The sequence below is a fragment of the Periplaneta americana genome, chromosome 10 (genome assembly GCF_040183065.1).
Source record: "Periplaneta americana isolate PAMFEO1 chromosome 10, P.americana_PAMFEO1_priV1, whole genome shotgun sequence".
Taxonomy (NCBI): domain Eukaryota; kingdom Metazoa; phylum Arthropoda; class Insecta; order Blattodea; family Blattidae; genus Periplaneta; species Periplaneta americana.
Window position 1 is genome coordinate 8,219,030 of NC_091126.1, and position 20,541 is coordinate 8,239,570.

General features: G+C 38.0%; 1 protein-coding gene across 1 annotated transcript in view; it reads right to left on the reverse strand.

Moving 5' to 3' along the window:
* Nucleotides 1–20,541, reverse strand: part of LOC138707412 (GILT-like protein 1) — a 35,575-nt gene that overhangs the window by 4,560 nt on the left and 10,474 nt on the right. Inside the window, exons 2-4 of the mRNA XM_069836798.1 lie at nt 14,770–14,913; nt 3,798–3,971; nt 970–1,116 (exon numbers count right to left, since the gene is read on the reverse strand). Of these exons, the coding sequence (XP_069692899.1) occupies nt 970–1,116; nt 3,798–3,971; nt 14,770–14,913 (465 nt within the window). The remainder of the gene's footprint in view (nt 1–969; nt 1,117–3,797; nt 3,972–14,769; nt 14,914–20,541) is intronic.

Consider the following 20,541-nt stretch of genomic DNA (forward strand, 5'->3'; position numbering starts at 1 on the left):
CTCTTCCCTCTTCCCCTCCTATGCACATTTGTGATTAAACACACAGCTCGCTCACTAGCCAAACAACCAAGGGCAGGGGCCAAAAACGTTGAATCGAGCTGTAGCTAGTGTGTTCACACTTCGGACGACATTAATTTTCTTCTTATCGAGAACGAAATCTGTGTCTTGCTATTAATTTAATAACTTAATATACTTGAATATTTTCAAGGGAAAAATTGCTCCGGGACCGGGTATCGATCTCGAGATCTTTGGCTAAGCGCACCAACGCTCTATCGACTGAGCTAAACAGGAACTTCATCCGACACCGTCCCAATTTTTCCCTTTATAGCCACATACTTCGAGTGGGCTGACAAGACGCCGGAAACCCACATCGAGTGCACACATACTCTGTGCGACTTGAAATTGTGGTTTTCTGTTAACATACCTACAGTAACGTAGATATTTTGCAAATGTAGCTTTCAGGTAAAGCTCCCTGTGAAGCAGACTTGAATAGTTTCAAGGGAAAAATTGCTTCGTGGCCGAGTATCGATCCCGGGATCTTTGGCTAAGCGCACCAACGCTCTACCGACTGAGTTACCCAGGAACTTCACCCGACACCAACAAGACTGACAATGCACAGTGCCACCAGACCTGTGTCGCCGGAGCAGTGCAAAAAATTAACAAGAAAAACCTACGCATTGCGTCCTGCGGTTCGCTGATAGGCTATGTAGAGGCATCAAATACGGTAACCGGGAAAATGCATTGCGCTGCCCGTCAAAAATCAAACTCGTGACACGGTAACGTTGGTTTGACTGGCTTTGTCTGTGGTCAGAGACCATATTGTGTGTTTAATGTTGAACAGTTCATTATAAAATTGAAATCAATTAACATATACGTAGAAGATTTATATGGAAATATGCATAACGTTTAGAGAGGAAAAATAAATGAAAAATATTTCATTTAAATTTGTCAGTATTGGTTTATACTTACATCATTTAAAACTATGGTTGGAACGAAGGTTATTTCGGGCCTGAAACGGTGAGTACGGTTTCCCATTGCAGCCAGCAACTCGTTGCCCCTTTCACCATCAGCGCAGTACTCAATTGGGTTGTAATTGATGCCGATGACATAGGCACACTGAAAAGTAGGGTAAGACGAGAAAATATTTGTTGGAAATAAAATTGTTGTTGCTAAGATTTAAAATAAAAATTATTTAACTTCTAACATATATGTAGCAGGGACTTCACACATGTAGGCCTACAATCAACTGAACTGCAAACAAGTTAATGGAAGAAAACCAAACATATACGCCTATGTCTTTAATCCAATGTATAAAGAAAGTACGTGATGAATTATCTTCATACTCCTAATTCATACAACAATTTCTTTCCATTAAATTGATGACAGGAACAAATTTTTCTTATACAGAGCACTTAATTTTTCAGTTAAGAAATTTAAGATATATCGATCTTACAATTTGACATCCTGTACAATCTTGTCATGTTCTCAAATGTGTGTCAAGTTTTGTACATGGTGCTGCGTCATGCGAATCTTGTTGTAACTACAGATGTGACTAAAATTATTCTATTGAAAAGTAGTTTCTCTTCCAGGAATATTACTCTCTTTAACTCGTTTATTTATACAAAGTTCACAGGAGGATGGTAAATTTTGTATCTTACTCACAGAGCAAGCTTCCTAATTTAGTTTATAAATTACGGTAAACTTGGAAAATGCAACATTTTGGATCTTCGTTATTTGTGAACGCGAGGATTAGAATAATTTCGAGGGAAAAATTGTTCCGGGGCCGGGCATCGAACCCGGGACCTTTGGTTTAACGTACCAACGCTCTACCAACTGAGCTACCCGGGAACTCTACCCGTCACCGATCCAATTTTTCCCTCTATATCCACAGACCTCAAAGTGGGCTGACAACCGTCAAGCAACCAACGTCGAGTGCACACTAACTCCGTGTGACTTAAATTGTGGTTTTCTGTTAACGAACAGTGACGTGTATTATGCAAATCAAGCTTTCAGGTATAACTCCCTGTAAAGATGATTTGAATAATTTTTTCCCTCGAAATTATTCAAATCAACTTTACAGGGAGTTATATCTGAAAGCTTGATTTGCACGAGGATTAGAGTTTGAAATAAAAGCAGATTTTACATTAAAAATTCATTAGCTGCAGTTAGAACTAACAGATTTGCAAGTACATACTACGCCTCCAAGTTAAATCTGCGTCCGGAAAGAATGTGAATCACCGTTCCCTCTCGCCTCTAAAACCTATGAGTAAATACTAAGCTGATCAAGAGGTGTTTACTGTTCGTGCCAGCGAGTTGTATGTGCTAGTGGTGAATGTACGTGTATATGAGGTGCTGAAGGTGTTTTACAAGTATAAATATTGTTGTATCCGTGTAAAGTGCAGTAATCGTTAATTTGGATAAGCTATTTTATCCAATTTCAGATCGTCTTCACAGTGGATACCCAATACAGTATAATTAATTATTGCAATGAGGTATGCTTCAACTAATATTACTAATATTAATATTATGAACCGTATTTCTTGCACACATTATACAGTATACATTACCTCACTCATTGCATTATCTCTTATAACATTATCTCACTCACAGACGAAGCTGTAGGTTGTATACTAACAACGAGCCACTAGCGCTCGTCTCTTGTATTCACGGGACGCAAATTTAACTTGGGACATACATACATACATACATACATACATACATACATACATACATACATACATACATACATACATACATACATACATACATACATACATACACATGGAGGGTAATACAGGGTGATTCAAAAAGGACTTTACAAATTTGAAATATTATGAAAATGTATTGAGAAGACTTAAATAATTGGTTTTAAAGTCATTTGATAGCAGTTTACACATGAAGTTTACACAAACATTCAATGTGGTTCAATGTGACCGCCATTCATTGGTCACACAGCAAACATTCCACCTGAAGTCAATTTCTTCCCAAACTCGACGCAGCGTAACCGGGTAACTTCTGCAACTGCAGTACTGTGTTACACCATCGTAAATCGATGTGCTTACAGGTACAAACGTCCCCGTAAGAGGCACCAAACGGTTGGTTGTGGAACACAGGTCTCACGAGAAGCATGCCGTGTTGATTTCGAAGGGCTGCGAACAAAGCTATCCCTCATTTGTTCGACGACTGCATCAGGAGATTTGGTATGTCTAACAGAACAACCGATCATAATAAAAAACTTGTCGCAGATTTTGTTTCTCAAACCAAAACACACAGCGAGCACGCTCTGCACCTTCGAAAGGAGTCATTTTTTAATGAACACCGCTAGCGCTTGCGGTTGTAGAGTTCTGTACTCTAAAACTAAGTGTTCTGCTATCGAATGACATTAAAACCAATTATATAATTCCTCTTAATAAATTTTCGTTGTTGATACAGCGTCGTAAAATAACCCAACAAAATAAAAAATAAATTTTCGTCTTTCAAATGTGTAAATTCCTTTTTGAATCACCCTCTATAGGTCTTCGATGCTAATATGAGTGATACAGGATTTAAGAGCTTGGCACTTTGGGCTTTGGTGTTTATCAGTTACTAGTGTGGGGATGGGATCTGTTTCTCTCAGGGCTGAGGCAGGATGGCCCACCTATCAGTTTCGGATTCAAGAATGCCACCCGGCCCACCTGTCGGACAGGAAAAATTCTCAAATAGGTGAGTACGATCATAAGTGAAAGAAATGCAGCCGGCCAGCCATGACAGCATTGTCGAAGGACTTTATGCTATGTTATGATGTATACAGCACTTACCTGCGGGCCTGCCCAGGGAGGGTAGCGTGCGCTCATGACGCAGGTGACGTACTGGACTTGGGCAGTGGCGTTTTCCCTCAGATAATCCAATGCGCATGCTTGCTCTTTATTTCCTTGGCACTCACTTTGTCCGTGCTGGCAGTCAAATGTCCAGGTCGAATTGGTCCGTGTTTGCTGTGAAATGCAAGAAATCTTTTCAGTAGTTCAAACTTCAGAGAGACATTCACTTATAACTTTTATTCTGGCATGCAGCAAGCCATTCATCCCTGCTAGTGTGCTGTTATACAAAGTTGTTGTTTAGTCAACTGCTCGAAGGCAAGTTTGAACCTCATAATTAGAGCCCGGATGTTTAGGCATTTATTTTGGTTAAATAGGCAGGCATATAGGCACTAAAATAGTAAAAGTAGGTAGTGAAATAAGCATTTATTATTCATGAAAACAGACAAAATATAGACAAATACTTAATAAACCATCCCATACGGTACTCACGTTCCTTGGTTACATGTCACAACAAGATGCTTTTTTAAGTTGTCAACTGTCATAGTGAGCCGCCTGTCAGAGAGAACGTTTTTCATGGTGGAAAAAGATCTTTCTACTTCTACTGAAGTGATTGGAGCAAACTTAAAACAACTTATTTCAGAAGGACTGTCTCTACTTTCTTTCAGAGATCGCGAAAAACCGATTGTGTATTGTCTCAAATAGAGGGATGTGAGAAGGGATTAGAGACGACTTGTGCGTGCAAGCGACAACAGTAACGGGACCAGGAGACTTGCTTTTAATATTTCCCTCATCCCCTTTCTTTCGCTGGTAAACCCCGAAGTGACCTGAGCACTGAGGGTTATACTGTTCAAACATCTTTGTTAAGTGACATAAAAGATGGAATCGGTAGGGGAGAAAAGTTTAAGACTTCTTTGAAACATATGTATTTGCTGGAGAATAAGATTCTCAGCAAATATTTGTGTGAGATGAATATATATTTTTAATTTGTATAACCGTACTTTTTTGTTTTTTTATATATATATAATTTATGTGCGGTTTATTTTGAATGCATTAAAAATATAGAAAATGTACAATAACGATATAAAAAGGCTAACAAAAGGCATTTAACCTTAAAATAGGCAACGGGAGCTAAAATAGGCAAAAAAGACAAAATAAAAATTGGACCTATAGTCCCCAAATGTGTGGAAACATGTTCATCTCTAATAGGTCTTTCACACATGCACTCAGTTTAAAAGACATTTTGCTAACATTCGGGATCTACTCATAAGTGACACCAATAAGGTATTACTCATGAGGCATCTACGCCAGGAGATAATGGGTAGGTTGGTCAGTTCCTTTCCCTTCATATTGCACATATCGCTGACTAGCAACATATCACACCAATCAGACTTTAGGTACCTATTCCACAAATGTATGGTAAGTTACTGTATAGATACGAGTATTGATGGGAGTCCACCTGTATGTAGGCAACAACTTACGCACCACTGTACACAAGTAGCATATACACAGGGGCTCTTGTTTATTGCACATGCGCAGTGTGTTGTAAACGAAACTTAGGGCTATGCAATAAGGGAGCTCTAAATTTTATTTTCGTATCTGTACATTACAAATTACTGATGAAAGATATTGTAAAGTATGGAGTTGTATTTTTCTGTTCCACGAAAGAATTAAAGTGTGTTGTACATTACCAATGAATCGCTACTAGTGACGTCATCAATAAACATACTACGTCATAACATGAAGCAGCTTGTTGTCTTCGTATTTCATTCATCGAATTAGGTTGTGTTTGTCTCTTTAATCGTAATGTATTTTAAGGTAGGTTATACAGCAAAGATTCGTAGATTCTATGAATTTCTTACAAAAATATATAGAAAATACAAATAACATATAGGCTATACTGGGTGTTCATTTCAAAGAGTGTCATGACGTCACTGTTGTTGGGTCACCGATTTGAAGCGAGTTTCAGCTTATATGTCAGAGAAGTTGCCTATTATTTAAGGCGTTCTTCAATCTGAGAGAACGTGTACGGTATAACTTGAACGTCGTAGCAACAGATGGCGGTCTGTACGGTCTGTGTGCTACCATAACCTCTTTCGAACTGTGTTTTGCGCCGGCAAGTCGTACGCAGGGTATTTGTTATCATCGGTTGCGTACGGTAACATTCCACAACACAAATCAAATGCTCCGTGTCCATGTTGACCGTCGAAGTTAATGTCAACAAATACGTAAGTAATCGTCTTAACCCTCTCCCCATATCCCGACAGTACGTATTTCCAAACAGTTCACATTCCTGCCACTACCGGCGTTACCGTACGTATCGGTACGTACTCTTCAGAATGAACGCCGTACTTGCTAGGCAACTTCTCTGCCTCATAGGTTATACACCTCTGCGGAAGTGTAGGAAGATTGAATTCTCTAGGCTCATCGGCTAGCCACATGACGGCATACAGCGAGCCATGACACACTTTGGACTGAACACCCAGTATAGTAGGCCTAAATAATAATAATAATAATAATAATAATAATAACAATAATAATAATAAGTAATAATAATAATAGACTAATCTATTTACAACTGGTTTTCACAGCTTCCATGCCCAATGAGCCCAAACTAATGACTGGCAACGGACCGAACTAGCCAACAGCATGTTTCATTAAGTTAGGTTTCTGTGGAGATCAAGCAATATTTTGCTTCTGATTCCTACTTGACTTTCTTCATTGATGTTATAAATAAAGAGCGGATTCCTATGTAATTAAATATTATTCTTGCGTGTAATGAAACACAATTAACAAAGTTAAAAATTCCGAATGTCAAGTTTCAAGTTTAAAACCCGAATTTTATTTCACATAAAAACACATATTTTCACAAAAAATTTATGTAAATACATATTTTCAGGAAATATATTATAAACACATAAATCTTGGAGTTTTTTTACTTAAATAATTTTTTACAAGAACTTTTAAATATTTTAAAACTAAATCAATTATATCACTCAGTAATACTTTATCTTTTTAAGAATTCTTGGTTGCTTCGTGTTACTATGGGCTGTGTGGGTATCCGTGATCCATTTTTGTAATAGTATCGCCTCAAGTTCTGAGAAGTGCTAGGTAACATATCAGTGTTATTATATGGGAATAAATTAACATGGGCAAGAGGGAGTTTATTGTTGCTGAAGATGATTTCATTCCGCGCTTTGTTTGTGAAACACAACGGATAAGAGCTCGGTATAAACATTATTTTATTTAAACACATCTCTCGCCTCTCGTTCATGCCTATGAAGTGAGGAAATAGGCTACATCTTGTTGTGATTCCCCGTTATCGGACCATAAGCATAAGCAGCGTAGTGTAGACGTGGTGGCGTTGCTAGGAAGCTTCTCTCCGACATTGTCAGTAAGTAGCTTGAAACATTTTTTTACGTTAAGACGTTTGTATATTAGCTCTTAAGATGACTAAAATCAAATCGAGTTTAAGATCGCGTCTACAGCAATATGTAGATGAATTTAAAAACATTTTTATTACCAACGGAAAAATGTTATTTTGCCAACCATGTGGTAAATCAGTAAGTGCAGATCAGAGCTCTCAGGTAACGCAACAGTTGTCTGGAAACAAGCACATTGCCGCTGCTTCACTTGTGCATTCACGGCAAAACAGTGGATATAAAAAATGTGTAAAGTTGTTCAAGTATTGGAGGGTGTGCCTGTAGGTGAAATTTACGTTGTAGGTGTTTGTGATATTCCTCTCTTTAAATATGCACATCTGACGTCCTGTGATGTGGAAAGATCGTTTTCACAGTATATCGTTGTTCAGAGATAATGGGCATGCATTTGTGATGGAGAATTTGGAGATGACCTTTGTTGTTCACTGCAATTCTCGGACAACTACTAGCAACTGATACTCAAGTGCGATTGGTGAGTACCTAGTAACATTTTTTTTCAAGCTAAGTAAGGTATTTTTGTCATATTTAAAAAAATATTTTTTTTTTTAATTTTTAGCAAATATTTTCGTACTTTTTAGCACATAAAAAATAAATATATTTAATTTTTTTAGCACATAAAAATCCGCTCCCTAGTTATAAATATGTCTTCCTATTCAATTGAACGCTTTCCTTGAAAATATGAAGTGAAAAGATTGGGCTGGTTTTCGTTTCTTGACTGCTTGTACCTACATAATTCGTAATTTTATGGATGAATGGATATATATTATTCTTAATTGATTCCGTAAACTGTTGTTGGAGAATCTTCTATGAATTTAATATTTAGTACAGAATGTATAAACTTGTTTGTAATTGAGCTAATTTACTTAACGGAGAGAGATTCACTGTGAGATGACCGGGATGGAATATCCATAGAGTATATTGGCTCTAATTAACATTATGTATAAAGTATTTTTTTTTCTCCAGATACGAGTACTAAGCGATGGTGGCTTGAATAGAGGGTATAGTTTCAGAAATTGTCATAAAGCCCATTTAGTGGGCGAAGCGCCGGAGCTTCAACGTGTAGTTCTTTTAGCCGCCATGAAGGCGTTGTCCTTGGTGCACCATAGGAGGCGAACTACGTAACACAATATGATGATTAATAGAGCAATGGTGTACTCCGTGAAAACCTACCACCAAAGACAGCATTGTTCACAAATTTCAGATGGATCCACCGGGATCCGAATCCGGTTTACCAGCATGGAAAGCCGACGCTAACAGTCCTCCTAGTAACAGAGTATTTATTAATGTCCGTCTTCTTCCTTTATTTTTGTTTTCTGTCGTTTACTTTGCTGTCCAGAGTCCACACCTGTGGAGTAACGGTTAGCACGTCTAGCTGCGAAACCAGGTGGCCCGCGTTCGATTCCCGGTCGGGGCAAGTTACCTGGTTGAGGCAAGTTACCTGGTTGAGGTTTTTTTCCGGGGTTTTCCCTCAACCCAATATGAGCAAATTCTGGGTAACTTTCGGTGTTGGACCCCGGACTCATTTCACCGGCGTTATCACCTTCATCTCATTATACGCTAAATAACCTAAGCTGTTGATAAAGCGTCGTAAAATAACCCAATAAAATAAAAAAAATAAATTGAACGCCAGACACTTGGCCCCACTGCAAGATGTCGCGACTAATATTTTGGAGACTCGGGTTTGGTCCCTCACATTGACTCATTCCCGTTGATCTGCCATTTGTCTCGATTTAGTGAAATTCATTTCACCGACTTTCCATTTCAATATGATGTCATTATACAGAGTGGAGTACGATGTACGCTCTCCTGTGAACAAGTGTGTAAAACTTCCATCGCCACACACTGGCGTCAGTCCGGGACGCTCATTTGGCGAGGGAGGATACTGAGAGACTGAACTCGATGATGCACCCGCTAGTACATGATAACCAGGCTTAGGATCCAGGCAACTTAAGAATGAAGTAAAGTTACAGTGCAACGGAGTACAGATGGAGTGAGGTGGCGCGTTGAGTTTTGTTTGCCTGTGCGTTGGTGTACAATCCAATTCGTGATCAGAGGCACAGTATTCTTCTGTCTCTCCTACGAAACGAATTCAGGCCATCACAGTGCATTTTCAATTCATAGTGAATAGTTTTTTTCGAACTAGTTGCAAGTATGTACGTGGTTGATTGTAACGCTAACGCCTTCAACGTCGCCGAGGGACATGAAAACTTGTGAGGTATGTATCATACTTCATTTTCCACCGTCACTAGATTGTACTATTAACTGCAGAATATAACGAAGCACATTGCCGTCGTTGTTTACATTCACAGTATGTCTGTCTACTATGTTCAAGGAACTCTATAGTCAAGTTGTGCGTACATTGATCGCTAAAGTGTCCCGGATCCTAAGCCTGATGATAACCTTTAGGAATGTAACATCTCTGCAGCTGAAAATCCATTCATAGGAAGTCAATTACTCTTATCTTCCCCTTAGAAGTTGCACCCATAAATTTAATATATTTGGTCTGAGTAAAAATGAACCCCTATATATAAGCTTATTAGAAATTTACACAAGTTGAGAGGCTTTTGATTACGTGTCAGTCCACCTGGAATCGCATTCTAATCTGCATCATTGGCTCACAAAAAAAAACCTTTTAGTGCTTTCATAAGACTATTCTGATTACATTAACACAAACTGCAATCTCACAGGTTACTGTTTGATATTGCTATAATATAAATTATATAGACCTATAGGGTCTGTAAGTCGATAGAATTAAGGATTTATTGAGCACAGTATGTTGATCCACAGGGAGGAACTTCATATCGGCCCTTACATATTATACTTATCAGTTACTATCATAAAGTAATGTAATCCACTTGCACGCAAATACACCAACACGCCCCGCCAGACGCCCACATCCCGCACTGTTGCGGTGCCAGACTAGCAGAGTCCAGGAAACATGTTCCTCAGATAGGCTACTGCAGAGGTGTATTTATGATGGTAGATTTTAGCTACTTAAAATCTGTGCTGTTCGGGTAAAGGGGGATGTCATATCTAGACCGTAAAACAACATGAGAATGAATCATGAAAGTAAAAGTAAATAATGAAAGTTAGATAAGTAATGTTAGTGACACAATAATAATCATTGATAAAAATGGTAGTAGTAGTGGTAGTAATAATAATAATAATAATAATAATAATAATGATAATAATAATAATAATAATAATAATAATAATAATAATAATTATTTAATCTGGCAGTTATGGCCAGTAGGCCTTCTCTTCGGCATCTTGTTTAATGGTGATTTTAACCTAACCCATCACACTCAATCACTACCACATACATTTTTTTTGTGAATACTATGCCCCGGGGAAGGAAGGAAGGGCGGAATGAGGGATTTACAGTTCCCTGAGGATTATCGGATCTACAGACCAATCCAGGAGGACGACTCGAATCTCTTGAGGAGATTGTCTGCAAGTCCCGGGTGTTGAAGGGCTGACTCGAAGCGGCAGAACTGAACTTCCTTGCTTTCATTCTGACAATCTATTCATAAACTTATCCCTCAGATTTTAAATTCCATTTATGTACGTACTTAAGTAACATCGCACGGAGGAAGAGAACACGAGTCCATGGCTTTTATGATTGCAGACCTGCACTGTCATTATCTCTGCTACATCATTGACTTCTCAAGTGCAGGTTGTGATTTTCTCTCAAACAAACGTGTCCTTGAATGAATAATAATTATAACTGGAATGGAATTATGTAAGAATGTAGGCCTACTTGGCAGTTTCCACATCTTCTTAAACAGATATTTTCGTTTCGGAATATGTATGATAATAACTTTCTTGTGTTAAATATTATTAACGTACCTTGTTAACATGATTCGACCTATTTTCGGTCATCTTCGAAGTTCTGAAGATGACCGAAAATAGGTCGAAACATGTTAACAAGGTACGTTAATAATATTTAACACAAGAAAGTTATTATCATACATATTCCGAAGTGATACAGTGTTAAAAGTTGTGTAATCAAGATGTAGGGTAAACTAGGGTCTGTTGGACAGTCGGGCATGTTGGACACTCTGTACTTTAACGTGTTACCACGCCACTTGTGGGCACCACATTCTGCTAGAAGTCAATGACGGAAGTAGCCCCACTCGTGCCTACTTCCGTCATTGACCTCTATACTGTTTTCGCTGTAAGAAAAATCCTAATGTAAACATAAGCACGTTGCTGTCATACCCGTGATTGGCTCCCAGTCGAAACACTCACATGACGCAGGAAAATATAGTTCGTATTTGGAAACCATAATCTTGTATTATTTGAAAATAAACAATTGAATTCTAGTTGTTAAATACGATGAAACATATAACTTCACTCATATATAAAACGCTATGTAAAAGAAAAGCTACTTTTATATTTTGTTATGTACTATGAACGCGGATGAATACCAACAGTAATACCGAGGTAGTCTGTTCTTGTAACAAGCTGGCGTCACTTGAGCTCGTAGATGTTCACGTAAGCACGTGGTACTGAAGTATGGCTTCTGCATCCTCGGTGTGTGTGGTTATTAATCATAAAAGTGGAAACCCTGTCAAAGGCGCAGAAAAACAAATAGTCTTAAATGTATATAATAAGTTAAGTGAGTTTTAATTACAGTAATTATAAAGTAAATGTTTTCTAAGCAAACGAATGCATGGTAGTGAGGTTAGGCCTACTTGACGAGCAACGGGAAATGTTTAACATGAAACAGAATGTACAACAGTAGGCGGGAACACGTACTGAGAATCTATGGCGCCAAACAGCGGCCAATGAAGCCTCACTTCAGTCACGTGCTATTGTTTACATTAGGATTTTTCTTAGAGCGAAAAGATTATAGCAGAATGTGGTGCCCACAAGTGGCGTGGTAACACGTTAAAGTACAGAGTGTCCAACATGCCCGACTGTCCAACAGACCCTAGTTTACCCTATAGATATTTTCGAATTGTGTATACCACATAAAGCTTTGGTTTGTTTTATTTGAGGCATTTGTGGCACCGGAAGTTGGGAGAATGCAGTGTGTACTCTCATACCTTGAGGATCATTACTCAAATGCCGAAATAGTAAGTTAATGTCAATTAATTTAACTTTGCCTTTTGTATCTTACCTGACGTGAACTATGTTCTGAAACATTCCTAGATAAACTGCTGTTCATTATACCCATTATTTTTTTTAGAAAAAGTAATATGTACAGATACAGAAATACAATTTGGAGCTCCATTATAGCTTGGTTACGGGTTTTCCCACCACCCATTAAGAGCGACGCTGTGTAGTTTTCGACGTGGACCCTGAACTCATTTCGCTGGCACTGTCACCTTCATTTCAACCAGACGCTATATATACAAGTCGTAGTTGATAAAGCTTCATAAAATATGCCAATTAAAATAACAGTGAAAGGGAGCGACACAACCGCTGAAAAATTATATAATTTGTTAGAGTGCAGCCATGGAAATTTGACAGTATGATTTGTCGCTGCACAATCGTGGAAAATGACGGTATGACTTTTTACTGTACAGTGTGATTTGATTTGTCACAGAACCAGAAAACATACATATAATTTATCATGGAAAAATGGAAAATTCCAGGTCAAACCATGAAAGGATGCTAATTTTTTACGGCAAACCATGAAAAATAACGGTATAGTTTGAGAAGATCAACCACGGAAAGTAGTGATGTTGATTTGTCACGGTATTACCTCGAAATAATGAAAGCATGATTAGCCAAGGCATTACTATGAAAATGAAAACGCTATTTTCTTTCAAGATTCAACCATAAGGATATCAACACGATATGTTACGTTGAAAAAAAAGCAAAAATAAAATAGAATAAAGTCTGATGTGAGGAAAATAAATAAATGGGAATTATCAACGGATAACCATTGAAAATACTGTCACAATTTTCTGAGAATATAATCATAACAATAGCTGATTTCCTTGTCAGAATTCAGACAACAAATGTTAGCGAAATGCAACGCTTTATGAAGATGCTGCGATCTTCACACTCGACAGCCTATTTTGCGTTTTCCTTCGGTTCATTTTTTCATTTCAGACAGCGACAGTAAAGGAAATACGTAGTCTCTCGGTTTATGGTGAGGTCTTTTTTATTTTATTTTAGTAGGTTATTTTACGACGCTTTATCAACATCTTGGTTATTTAGCGTCTGAATGAGATGAAGGTGATAATGCCGGTGAAATGAGTCCGGGATCCAACACCGAAAGTTACCTAGCATTTGTTCGTATTGGGTTGAGGGAAAACCTCGGAAAAAAACTCAATCAGATAATTGCCCCGACAGGGTATCGAACCCGGGCCACCTGGTTTCGCGGCTAGACGTTACTCCACAGGTGTGGACGTGGTGAGGTCTTACCTGATTGTCCTGCACATAATAATTTAACACTATAAAATATGAAATTAATATACCGGTATACGTTTCAAATATTAATAATTAAGCTCAATGGAAGATAAGTGCAATTACGTAGATATGAATACACTTAAATTTAATCAAGAATTATTTTTATAGTCTGGACAAACCTCTCATCGATAATGGAGTTAAATTGAACATACCTGCCGGCAGACTATACTTGCGCCTCACTTGTAGAATTCAACATATAACAAGAATTGTTGCAATTTTCGTCTAATAATCTTTAAAGTTATAATACACAGGGAGGGCATGAGAGGACGCGCATTGGGTGGTACACGAAAGGAAGTTGCGAAAACTGTAGAACTTCTGGATTGCATCCTGCAGGAAGGAAGCAAATAAAAAATGAGCAAAATTATTTACAACTTTGTTAGGTACTTTAAATTCATTCTCGATTTTCAACTCAAATACCATTACGAAACAGGATGAGTTTTAAAATAACTGATCATAATGGTTTGACGTTAAATTTAAGTATAAATTTCTGTTTCCGTAGCCTATTGTGTGAATTCCGTTTGAATGACATTTAGACATTTTGGGCGAGTCGCTGTAAGCTCAAAAGATAATAAATCTATGTACTTAATTGTAACTACATTGAGTTATTCCAAAACCAGGCCGCATGTGGTAGCCTACAGTATTAATTGTTCTGGTCTTCCATTCAGGCGATCCTCTGTTTGGTCGTGATGGGAATTATTGAAATTTTTGGTGGACAAATCATACGTTGCTGAGAATATTTCTGTGGGTATTTCCGTTTTACTCTTTCGTTCACAGATAATCTCCACCTCCTCCTCATTTCATCTGTCGTGTGCGTGCAATGGTTACATAGGCAAAGTTGAAGTCTTCGAGTAGTACGCGTCTTCAGTGCTGACAGAATTTAAGGGCATAGGGTTCACCGGGTACTCGACAGGGGATGGGACATGGCTGTGTCAGGGCTGAAGCAGAATGGCTTGCCTGTCAGCATCGGACTCATGAATGTCACGTAGACCACCCGTCGGACTTTGACAATCACAGCACATACAGACAGGGAGCACAATGACAAGTAAATATCTAAATGCATGGGGCCGAGTACTTCAGAGTTATAGGCTTATAGGACACTGCGTACTTACTGTCGCTTTCCCATATGGAATGAAGTCTAGATTGAGGATGTCTTTACCCAGCAACAGCCAGGTGGGGTACATCTGGAACTTGATGAAGTTGACGCTGTCCGGGCAAAGACACTCGTAGTACACGGAGAGCTTGACGGAGCGTGCCTGCAACGAGAACAACTCAATGTTATCGAGTCCTTAATTTCTGGCTATGCAACGTGTACAGCGTACGTATCGTGATTTTTATGTTGGCTTATTTTCACAAAAATACACTTCCTCAGCATTCCAGATAATAGAAACGCGTAACTAATCCAATAGGCTATGTATTGTGATATTCATAATGCTGCGAAACATTTGGATCGCTGTGTTGGAGCAGGTCGGAAGGAATATTTTATTAGTAAAGGAAAAAACACTGTATTTTGCAAATTGTTAAAAAAGTATAAGGACAGATAGAACTCGATTCTTCCAAAAGCAGTGTAATAGCAAAAGGTACATGGAAAATATTTAATTATACAGTCAAAATTGACCTTCAAATTCAAAATCAGACATAGAACATCAAAGAGAATTTAATCGAGATTTTGTACAATGTTGATAGGCCTAAATGTCAACATCCGTTTTACAATATTTCAAAGCGTTTCTTAAAAAAAGTTATTTTGAGTGAAAGTAGGAAATACTTTTCTTTTGGTACGTTGCGAATGTATCTTGTAATTCGGTGCGTTGAATTGTGAAGAAATGTATTTTATGTAAGTACTGTATACTTTTCCTCATTCATTCATTCATTCGTTCATTCATTCATTCATTCATCCATTCATTCAGTCATTTATTCAGACGTTCGTTCATTCATTCATTCATTCATTCATTCATTCATTCACTCATTCATATTCACTCAATCATTCATTCACTCATTCATATTCAGTCAGTCAGTAATTTATTCATTCATTTATACGTTCATTCATTCACTCACTCATTCATATTCACTCATTCACTCATGCGTTCGTTCATTCATTTACTCATTCATTCATTCAGTCATATGTTCATTCCTTCATTCATTCACTTATTCATTCATTCATTCATTCATATGTTCATTCCTTCATTCATTCACTTATTCATTCATTCATACGTTCGTTCCTTCATTCATATGTTCACTCATTCATTCACTCACCCATTCATTCACTCATTCATTCACTCATTCATTCACTCACTCATTCATTCACTCATTCATTCACTCATTCACTCACTCACTCATTCATTCACTCATTCATTCATTCACTCACCCATTCATTCACTCATTCATTCATTCAATTATTCATTCATTCATTCATACGTTCGTTCCTTCATTCATATGTTCACTCATTCATTCACTCACCCATTCATTCACTCATTCATTCACTCATTCATTCATTCACTCACTCATTCATTCACTCATTCACTCACTCATTCACTCATTCATTCATTCACTCACCCATTCATTCACTCATTCATTCACTCATTCATTCATTCAATTATTCATTCATTCATTCATACGTTCGTTCCTTCATTCATATGTTCACTCATTCATTCACTCACCCATTCATTCACTCACTCATTCATTCACTCATTCATTCATTCACTCACCCATTCATTCACTCATTCATTCACTCACTCATTCATTCACTCACCCATTCATTCACTCATTCATTCACTCACTCATTCACTCATTCACTAATTCATTCACTCACCCATTCATTCACTCATTCATTCATTCACTCACTCATTCATTCACTCATTCATTCACTCACTCATTCATTCACTCATTCATTCACTTATTCATTCATTCATTCATATGTTCATTCTTTCACTCACTCACTCACTCACTCACTCACTCATTCATTCATACGTTCGTTCTTCCTTGATTTATTCATATATTCATTCGTTTTTATCCTTCATTCTTTGTTTGTCACGGTAATTATTCCTCTCTTTTCTTGCACATACACCAGGCTATGCAAGCGCCGCAGTAAATACACACTCCCCAGTCCTTCCTTCCCCCTATAGTGGAAGCCAATGAAGTATCTATCCTTAGAAAACGTATGAGTGCTTACCTAGGCACGCATTTCTCATACTCATGTGTGGAAACTTACTCATTGATATCTGCGAAACTGAAGAGAGTTAAATGTATGTAGCCTACACTGGCAATTAACAATAATAAATCTTGAGATAAACCGTTCTTTCTCGAAATGAATGGGCCCAAGTTCTTGCTAACATGCAGTAATTGTGGTGAAGAACACGATTATTAAAGCCTGATAAACAGATTATCAGTCCCTGCAGTGTCTGTGTGGCCTAGACCCAAGACCACTCTGTACATAGCTATGCCATGAATTCAACAGGACAAGGTACATGTTTTATGTCAAAATTTTCATATATTCAATTCTATTGATAGTTACTAATTTTGTCTAAATGCATCCCTATAAAGAGATAGTTTGTCTTATATAAACGTACTCAAGAGTGTTTATACACAACTCGAATATGCTACCGCTAAGTTCTGCATAAATTTTCATGAAAATAGCCTTTGTTAGATATTAAAGACGGTATTAATTTTGTGTAAATTCATCCCCTTACACAGAAGTAATCAAAGTTTGTACACAAATCAAATATGCTGCCTTGAAGTTCTACATTAAGTTTCACGAAAATATGCTAGATAGGAAAAAAGTTATTAAATTAACCCCTTACAAACGTAACCTTAGTTTGTACTGAAATAAAATAGGTACGTTGCTAGATTAAGAAAATTACACACTGTGCGTCGCGTCGGTGTGAAAGAAAAATCTAAATAGACTCGTCAGAAAACATAACATGAGCCCATTCTTCATAATCCCAATTGACATGTTCTTGCGCCCATGTTAGACGCGTTGCCCGATTGTTTCTCCGAAAGACTGGGCGTCGAGAGAAGAGTGATCACGAGTGTCCTGGAGGACAGATAGCCTACATCTTGCCTGGCAGTGACGCTTGGTGTGCAGAACCAGGAATCGATCCTGCCGTGCTATTGTTTCCCTTCGTCGGCCTTGATGACGTTCCTTAACCTCACCTGTGACTTGATAACGTAGCCATAATCGGTTAATAACACTCCCTGATCGGTTCAACACTCGCGCAACATGAGCCTGGCTTTGACCCCTTCTATTATGCCAACAGCTCTGAGCATTCAGAAGTTGTGAGATGACGACGTTCATGATTAAATAAGATGACTTCGTGTGATTCCAATAAGAAAACAAGAAGATATCTTAAAAATGTTACATTGAAGAACCAAGCATGAAGACCTTAAACAAGATAAGGTCTATAAAATAAACACTTAATTGTTCAAAATGTTGGCATGGCAACGGCATGAAATAAGTATTTCACTGATGTCATTATCTGAACTGTGGCATAAAATACACAAATAATAATTGTCCCTTAGACATTTGAGCAGTGTGTTTTATTTTGTATAGGCTTATTCATGATATACGAAAATTAATTGTAATTAGGCCACTGAAAGAAACGAGTACGTGACATGGCGTTCTAAGTGTCATTCTGATTTCAAGTTGCAAAAATAAATGAGAGAGCTAAAAATAAACAAAATCAAAGTATTTTCATGACAAGCATGTATAATTAATAAGACAGTTGTTGGATTAATATTTTCTCTATCTCATAATTCCTCTCCTGAATTCTGGAATTTGTGGACTGTTATGTTCATTCCTAAGCTCAAAATAAATTTTCCAGCCAACCAGACTCCTCAGAAGTACAGGCAAATTAATCAAACAAATCAGATTTGCAATGATTTGAGAACTTCACACAAAAACATGTCCAGAAAGTTTTGATCCATTTAAAGCACAAAACACAGTAATATTTCTGTTTCATTTGTGCATAGTGTTTACTAATATGTAAAATAAAAAAAAAAGAAAGTAAATTCTTGGCGCTGCAGCCTATGAAGGGCTAAGGCCGACCACCGGCTACAGATCTCGCGTCATATGCCTCAGCAGAGGTGAACGATCATCTAACCATAACGGAGGTGTCGTGTAGTTAGCACGATGATCTGTTATGAGTGGTTTCCGTAACCGACTCCGCTCCCCATACACTGGCTGAATTTCCGATCTTGTATTATTTACCTCTATAATGCAGGATAGGCGACATAAGATGCAGATACTGTCTTAGCGAACGGGACAGCATTTACTAGTAAAGGTCAATGCTATTCACAGTTTATGACGAGTGACTCACTGATAATGTGAAAATTAATGGCACATAATTTTAATGTTAGTGATAATTTAACAAAGTGATTTCAATATAGGTATGTTCACAGTAGAATTTTAAAACGTTATCTGCATGAAGTCAAAAATCAAAATAATTACTGCGAATTAAATAGTGACAGAATAGTTCTATAATTTAGTTCCACTTGAAATACAATTCCCCATTTGAAGTTTGAAAACGCATATGACAATCTATAACTTTCAGACTTGTAGTTTTTCTATGTTGCAATAATTTCGCATAAGACTACAAACATCATGCTTCCCTAATCATGAGGCAAACGGAAGTTACTTAGATTGCTTTTACACTTAAAATTTATGGCTATATATCACATATTCTGTTTGACTGCCCACTCAACATCTACTGGGAGGATTTAGTGAAGAACTGTTGCCAGAACATGGGAGGAGTGATATAGGAGAAAGAAGAATAAAGTGCATAAGATTTTCTGATGATATGGCGTTGTTAGTAGAAGAGGAGATGATACTAAGGGATATGCTATTGGAGCTGAATAACAGCCTTGAGCAGTATGGAATGAAGATAAATTCCAACAAGACGAAGATTTTTTTTTATTTATTTTTTTATTTTATTGGGTTATTTTACGTCGCTGTGTCAACATCTAGGTTATTTAGCGTCTGAATGAAATGAAGGTGATAATGCCGGTGAAATGAGTCCGGGGTCCAGCACCGAAAGTTACCCAGCATTTGCTCGTATTGGGTTGAGGGAAAACCCCGGAAAAAACCTCAACCAGGTAACTTGCCCCGACCGGGATTCGAACCCGGGCCACCTGGTTTCGCGGCCAGACGCGCTGACCGTTACTCCACAGATGTGGACTACAACAAGACGAAGACCATGGACATAGGAAGAAAAGTAAAGAAGGTAAACTTCCTAATTCTAAATGAGGTAGTAGAGCAAGTGGACAGTTTAAAATACTTGGAGTGTACTATAAGCAGTAACATGAGCTGCTGCCAAGAAGTCAAAAGGAGAATAGCAATGGCCAAAGAAGTTTTAATAGAAAAAGGAGCATCTTCTGCAGACCTCTGGAGAAAGAACTAAGGAAGAGACTAGTGAAGTGCTTTGTGTGACGTGTAGTATTGTATGGGGCAGAAACATGGGCATTACGACGAAGTGAAGAGAAGCGACTAGAATCATTTGAAATGTGGATATGGAGAAGAATGGAGCGTGTGAAATGGACAGACAAAATAAATAAGAAACGAAGCTGCGTTGGATAGAGTGGGTGAAGAAAGAATATGCTGGAACTGATCAGAAAGAGGAAAAGGAATTGGCTGGGTCACTGGCTGAGAAGAAACTGCCTACTGAAAGATGAACTGGAAGGAATAGTGAACGGGAGAAAAGTTCGGGGTAGAAGGTGATAGACGACATTAAAGGTATGGTCACACGTCGCTACTTTTGCAGTGCTGCAGTACAAAAAAACTGCGCAACTCTTGTACTGCGACGTGTGAACAACGGTGCAACCCGAAAAGTAGCGGCTGCCGAACCTGCTGCCCGCTACTTTTCCATGCTGCGCGCAGCTTAAAAGTAGCGACG